General features: G+C 45.5%; 1 protein-coding gene across 7 annotated transcripts in view; it reads left to right on the plus strand.

Moving 5' to 3' along the window:
- Nucleotides 1–5,271, plus strand: part of PIKFYVE (phosphoinositide kinase, FYVE-type zinc finger containing) — a 67,132-nt gene extending 61,861 nt beyond the window's left edge. For all 7 annotated transcript variants that reach the window (XM_055812940.1, XM_055812941.1, XM_055812943.1 and 4 more), the window contains 2 exons: nucleotides 560–634; nucleotides 1,566–5,271. In XM_055812940.1, the coding sequence (XP_055668915.1) occupies nucleotides 560–634; nucleotides 1,566–1,681 (191 nt within the window). In that variant the 3' untranslated portion in view covers nucleotides 1,682–5,271. The remainder of the gene's footprint in view (nucleotides 1–559; nucleotides 635–1,565) is intronic.
- Nucleotides 5,272–7,400: the final 2,129 nt, after the last annotated feature.

Below are 7,400 nucleotides of genomic sequence, written 5' to 3' on the forward strand. Positions count from 1 at the left end.
AATTCTGAAGTCTTCTCCTTGCAGCCCCCTCTTCCAATCAGCATTACTGGTGGTGTTTCCAATCTTCCATATCATGAAGTGAAAAGTGTTTGCTTTCTGTTACCGAACCTTTAGGTGGCTACCACAATGAGGAATACTACTGGCTTAAATGGATAGGTGTCCAAGTCTTGATACTGCTAGCTGTTGCGGTAAAGTAGTGGGAGCTGTTACAGCGAAGTGGGCTGCCTCGGTGTGTTTCTGGAATGAGGATCAGCTATGTGACTCTTGTAAATGAGCCCTTGAAACGCTAACGTGCCTGGGCAGTCTGTTTTTGCAGAGGCAGGAAGAGTTGACTGGGATCTTGTTGGGGTTTTGAGCTAGCATATTCGCCCTACCCAAATATAATCAATACCCCAGAAAGTGAGGCAACTGGTAGGGGGAACACTGAAGTTCTGGCTGTGGAAGCCTGCTGCTTTCTTGCCCTTTCTGAGGGGAAATGGATACATTTTAGAACAGCATTACTTGGATTATGGCAGATATGACATATTTGCGTGTGGATTTTTTTTTTTAATTGCAACAGATTATATTCGCACTTTTACCTGGGACAAAAAGCTTGAAATGGTGGTGAAGTCAACTGGCATCTTGGGAGGACAAGGTAAGTCCGGAATGAAAGCAAAACTTTTGATGATGTTTTGCTACCTGGAAGCTTCCAGTAATGTGCTAATAAAGCCACAACTTCCCCACCATGTTGATTTGCCATACTAGATTAAGTTGTCCAGAGCAGGGGAAGGAATAACAAGTTTCAGAAAAACTAATACGCTGATCTGCCTCTGTAAGTGACCCTTTAAGTGCTATAATTCCTGGGAATGGGGTAAAGGTCACCTACTTATCAGACTGTTCTGTTTCTATGTGAGTAGTTGGTAACTTAGATCTCCATACAGAGATATTAGCAAAAAAACTTGCTGCCTGATTTCAGAAGATGTTTTCTGAGTCCAGAAATGAGATATATGCTGAGCTGCTAGTATGGAGGAATCCTTATCAAATGGCTGCCCGTATTTTGAGGAGCTGAGATGTTCCCTTTGTGGAAGTGAGTGGAGTACCTTTTGTGTGGCATTGCCTAGAGTTGGCCCCATGTTAGTAGGAAGGCTGGAAAGAGAAAGGAAGGGGTACACTTGATGTACCGCTGATGAGGTGTTTGGAGATAAAAGCATGTCCATAGTGAAATTTTTCATGGAAGAAATCTGCGTTTCTGGTGCAAAACCTCAAAGACCCGTGAACAGGAGAAGAGAAAAAGAAACAATCAGGGCTGATATAAAAAGCCTAGGTGGTTCCTCTCATTTCAGGTATCTCAATTCAGTGCTAAGCATTCCAGACTTGGATCTGTATTCTCTCTTAAATTTTTAAGATCAAAACCAAAAAAACCCCAACAAAACCCACAGCTGATAATGCTTGTTGGTTCCAAGACCCTTCCATGTACAGTATGCCTTCATGATTACGTTGCCTGGTGTTGTAATCTTGTGACATCTGTCTGTACTGCAGTATACTCTTCAGCTCACTTCTAACTGCTCTTGACTCTTACACGTTAGGTAAGATGCCAACTGTGGTCTCTCCAGAACTGTACCGGACCAGGTTTTGTGAAGCTATGGACAAGTATTTCCTGATGGTGCCAGACCACTGGACAGGACTGGGCCTGAATTGCTAAGCTAAAGCCCATATTGGGAAAGCACAAGAGGACAATGACATTATAGGCCACTCTCTTCCTGTGGTCTGTTGAGCAGTAAGCAAGAGGATTGCAGTTCCATGTCTACACTGACCACGGGCGTCATGTCGTGAAGTGTGAAATCTGCTTGTTGCACTTTAATCCTCTCTTGGAGGCTGATAAGCAAACCAGCCTCACTAAGGATCTAAGCCGTAAGGTACCACTGAACGGCGTTGCTAAGACATTCCCCCTGTCAGTAGGGAAGGCGATGCTATGTCCCAGTAAGAGCGCTGGAACAGATACTCTCCAGTTCATGGTGGTGTAGAAGTACAGGATCTCTGTAAGTCTTGCGCTGCCCATGTGGTGTTGAGTATGAGCAGCTTACGTTTCTGTAGTGGATGTGAGATGCTTCAAATGTGAAATAAACCTCCCTCTGTGTGTGGAGGTGGGGTGGGGTGAGAGAAGAATGAAGTTAACTCCTGAGTTCTGCTGTTGTTGCTGTCATCTGTAGTTTAGGATCCACGAATAACTTGTCCTGCTTATGCTCTGTAGCGTCAATTTTTCCTGGGTTCTGTAAACAGTATTTTTTTTTTTTGAAAGGCAGCTCCATAACTATAATGTCATATCACTACATCTTCTAAGTTGTATTACTGCAGTACAACTCTGTCTTTATCTCTCGTAATTCCATTTTAGCTGAATCCCATAAAAATGCATTGTCAGTCATCAGCATACTGCAAACCCCAAAACATATCCCTTCATTCCTAAACAATACTTTGATCTGAATGTTTTGCAAATCCCTGAAAATGAGTAACTAAAAAAATACACCCTTTAATTCGACAAGACTTGGATCAATTATAGTTATGAAGATGATTAACACTTCCCTTAGCAGAACACACGAAGTTGCTTGATAGAGTGAAGCATACTGCCTTAGAGTGACATCTTTCTGCTTAATGAAACCATCGTTCCTGGCAGATCACTTCAAATCCCTTTCAGTTCCCCAGAACTTTCAAACAATGCCTTTTACCTCATGGAGAAACTTTGCCAGGAGGATGTTTTTCTTGCATTTGTGACATGCTGATGAGAATGAGCATCCAGATCTCATCACACTGTGCAGTCCCAATGGCAAAACTGTCTCCTCAGCAGTATTAAATTTTTTTCTTTTTGCACCACTGAGATGAATGTAGTTGTCTTTTTCTGTAAAAAGAAAAACCTGAACTAACAGGTATCTTGCGTGATGGACAAGGTGTGCAGAGATCTGTGAATCTCTGTTACGACAATAAGCACTTCTTTCCATTTTTAATAATTTTTACCTGTTTTTGTAGGTGATGAGTTTACTTTTTAGCTTCATATAATATATATATAATGTAGGCCAGTAAATAAGAGGGGGTTTTACAAGTTTGAGGCAAGAATACTGTCCTTTTGACTTCCAGTCTCTGATGGAAGGACTTCAGACAAATGTGGATCTGGGACAGTATAGCTCTTCATGACCGCTTGCTTGTTCTGACCGGTTGCCTGGTAATGCCATCTTCGCTGTAACTGTGGATTGAAATAAGCATTTTGTTCACTCCTCCTGTGGTCACTGTTCTGCAGCAGATGGTGGTGTCTCTGTTTAGGAGTAAAAGCTGGGCAGCACTGAGAAAGGAAAATGCCAGCACTGAGAACTGAGAAGTTGGCTCCAAATCCACCCAGTGCAGTTCAGGTCTGAGCTGTCAGGAGCAGCAGTTACCTGTGTTGGAAGAAATCTTCTCCACCCCATTGCGAAGCCCTACTGGAGAATGAGCAAAGGTGCTGATCTTGAAGCAGCAGAAATGAAAGTGTCCTTACTTCCTCTGTACAATGTATACGTTGTTTCTGGGGGTGTGGTGGTGAAGGTGTGCAGTGGAAACTGCAGTGATGTGTGCTGTGGAAAGATGATACAGTACTACTTGCTTCCTCTGGCCCAGGATCCCTTCAGTCCGGCACAGTGAATCGGGTACGGCTGACCCCCTCTGGGACACGTCTCGCCTCCTGTGTTGAAATGTACTCGCAGGGTGGCTGGCTCTGCGTGGGGCCTGGTGTAATGAGGAACCAACCAGTCCATCAGCTCAATGCTACCCTCGCTTCTGTGGCATCTGCCTTCTGTCTTGGTCCATCAATAGGAAGGAGCTCGCCATGCAGGCTGAATCTGTTCCAGTCTCAGTTAAAGTTTACATGTGTTCTTCCTCCTTCCCCTCCTAAAGTTTACAAGGAAAAAAAAACTTGATTTGCCTGACCAGCTAAGGTGACCCAACAGCCGCTGGCTATGTTATCTTCCACCTTTGTCAGTAAGTGGATTGGTTGGTGGAGCGTGAATATGGATGGTGTCATGGCATCTACACTAGGCTAATGTAGAGCTGTGATGTGCTAGTCCTGTCACCAGTAAATTATTCCGGTGATGTGTGGCTGCTCTATACTGCTTGTCTTCCAGACTCCCAAGCAGCTGGCTCTAAAGCAACGTGACATCTGGCTGTAGCTAATGTTCCCCTGCACATGACGGCATGAGGCCCTCGGCACGGCAGAAATGAGAGAACCTTCCACTGGCCAGCTGTTTTGCAGCCTGTGGACATGGAGCCCAGGTGTGTGAATTGAGACTTTCTTGGGCTGAAGTTGTAGCAGTTAGAGAGATTTGCGGGAGTGATCTTGAGCTGGCACCAACAGCTAACTTTGGGTCAGGATGTAGCCGATAGTTTAGTCTGGACCAGACTGGAGTAAATAGCAAACTACTAGTCATGGGTAACAGGGTGGCTGCAGTATCGACTGGAATTGGGATGCCTTTGAGCGTGATGTGACTTAGAGCTGTAAACATTTCGAGTTGGTATCCCAGCAGTTGAACAAATCTCCTCAGATGTTCCCCTTTCAGTATAAGAGTTGTCCTGGTATTTCAATTGCTACAAACTGACTTTCTCAAAAGGAGAGCGATGTGTCATGCGGAAGAGATCTTTGAGAGAGCTCCTTGTGGGACTGTGAGGTGTGTGTCCCTGCAGCATGCCTAAGGATGTCCTAGGGGAACAGCTGAGGTGTTACACGAACCCTTTGATTAGAGTGTTTTATTGCTTTATAGTACAAGTGTACTGTATATGTGTGTAAGCAAATCCCAGTCGCAGACATGAAGACTGCGTTTCTTCAGAGCTACGCTGGCTCTTTTTCTTCTGTTGTTTTGATTGGAGGCCTTGTGACAATGTGTAAATCTTGTCCCCGTTACAATTGATGACTTGCTTTGAGTCACTGTGTAGACAGCAAAATGCCTTGTAGTGGCCCAGTGATGTGTTCTGTCCCCCAAAAGCAGGGGAGGGACTCCTGTTGGCGAAGTAGCTCTGCTGGGCTCAGGGGAGTTACTTGTGGAGCAGACTCTCCGCTGTAAGAATGACCAAAACCAAATGAACTGCTCTCCAGCAGGTGGCCGGACTAATCATTATTCAAAGCACTTAATGTACCATAGTGTATGTATTTCTAATCTACTTTGGTTCAGCTGTATTTTATAGAATTGATGTACTAAACTATTTGAGAATAACTGCCTTGACTACTTGGAGAATCAAAATGTATTGTATATAGATACAAATAAAGTGACTAAAATATACCCGAGTCTGTTCCATGTGCTGGAGCAGTTGGGTCTCACAGCATCCCATTTGCTTGGTCAGAGGCCAAGCCCTCTGCGTGCTCCGCAGCGGTTGCTCTGTTGGAGGCTGCCAGCTCTGCGCGCAGCGTGAGTGTGCATGGTGCTCTGCCTCGCAGTTTGGCTCTTCTAATGGAGCAGGACCTCTGCGCAGCTCACCAGGTCGGTGGCAGCAGAGCGTGCAAATAACCTTCCATGCACTTCTCGCGCCTTCTCCCCTGGGTGCAGCCACATCTGGGAATAGCTACACGAGACCTGGCGCCTTTGTTTACCTTGTTAAAAGGAGACTCTAGTTTGTTGCCACGTACGCTCACCTTCAAGGCCAGAAGGGCTTTGCAAACCATAACTGATAACATACAGGAGCATCGGAGTCATCGCATTACACTAACCTTGCGTGTTTGGCTGGTTTTGATTTATAATGCATTTCAGCCTTATGCCCTTCTGTTTCAATGGGCAGCTGACCACCGGGATCCAGTAAGAATTTTGGAGTGGATCTTTTTGCCTCACTCTTTATTTCCAAAACAGTGACAACTTTCTGACGTGTTCGCGATCCTCATTCAAAAGGGTCAACATCGTCTGCAGGAACTTACGGCCCGTGACCCAGCCACCATTTTTATACCTTTGGCCAAACAGGACTCTGATTTTTGGGTTAAGCAAAGCCTCTCGCTACCGTCTGCTTTGGCCGACTTCAGTGGAACCATCGCCTTTTCTATTCCTCGGCGTAAATCGCTTCGCTCTTCGACTGATTCACCCTTACAATTGGAACTGCGTATTTCTCACGTACCTATCCAAATTCCCCGCTCGCCCACTGGGCAGGGCATTGCTGAACGGACTCGCGGGTCAATTAAGATGCTACAAAACGAAAAAGGGGGAATAGGCCGGGTACCTCACCACAGGAACAACTGTGCCAAGCTCTGTATGTGATCCATTTTTTAAGTCGCTTTTCTGACCATAGCGCTGTACATAATAAACATTTCTCTTGTCCTGCCTGGTGGGAACTGCCCCAGGTCTGCTACGAAGACCCAGAAGCTAACCAGTGGGGTAGAACTAATAACGTGGGGGAAAGGGTGTGCTTGTGTCTCCGCAGCTCCAGGGCCTCGGGGGATCCCCGCTCCGCTTCTTCAGCCAGCTGATCACGAACCTCCTACCAACGATGAGCCAGAGAACAAGCCAGAGTAATGCAGACAGACTGGTGCACCTGGTTTGGCCCTTGAAAAATTATTGATCGTGGTACAATCAGTGCGATGTGCCACTTGGCAAAACAAAGCTGCGATTGTTTTTTTTTGTTATTAGCTCATGGGCATGGATGTGCGGAGTTTGATGGAATGTGCTGTATGAATTTGAGTGATATCTCAGTGTCAATTCATCGAAGTTTGAAACGGCTACATGATTTGATGTGTAAGTTGAAGGAAGATTCCAGATGGAATCCTTTTGAAGGTTGGGATTGGACACTAGGATTAGGTCCTTGGATATGAAAAATACTGGTGTGGGTTTGTTACATTGCTAAGGGTTTTGGCCATCGTTGTATGTCGACCGTGTCTGAAGCACCTGATGCGAGCCATGATACAAAGGGCTGTCCCTCAAGCTATGATGGTTCAAATTCACACAGCCTTAACCTTATCCGATCTAACAAACAAAAAAGGGGGAAGTGTAAGGGATGAAAATAAGTTGAGCTTGTAGAGAAGCAAGGCTGAATGGGCAGAACCGTTAGTGTACAGAGAAGCAGCTAACTTTGGCCATGAAACCACAAGTGCGTGAAGAGCTCGTAATGAGCAACCGCTTTGCTACACGCGGACAAATTCCCAGGTGCTGTGCTGCGCCCAGGCATGTTCCAGGGCAGAACCTGCGTGGCTAAGTGATTGTATATAACCAGCACTTGCGTATGCAATGAACGATCTGAGTTCTTCACTGACTTGGGGTCTGTGCCTTCGCATGGCACACATCCTCTCTATTCTAGTTTTATGTCTTTTAGCACCAGTAGAAGCTAAAGGAGCCAGACGGGTCTGGGGAACGTCGTTGTTTTAGTATAAGGCATGAGAGCTAATCAGTTCCTTGCCACTCAACAGCCATAAAGTCCTCCTTCTAATTAGA

This window comes from Falco peregrinus, chromosome 8 (genome assembly GCF_023634155.1).
Source record: "Falco peregrinus isolate bFalPer1 chromosome 8, bFalPer1.pri, whole genome shotgun sequence".
NCBI lineage: Eukaryota > Metazoa > Chordata > Aves > Falconiformes > Falconidae > Falco > Falco peregrinus.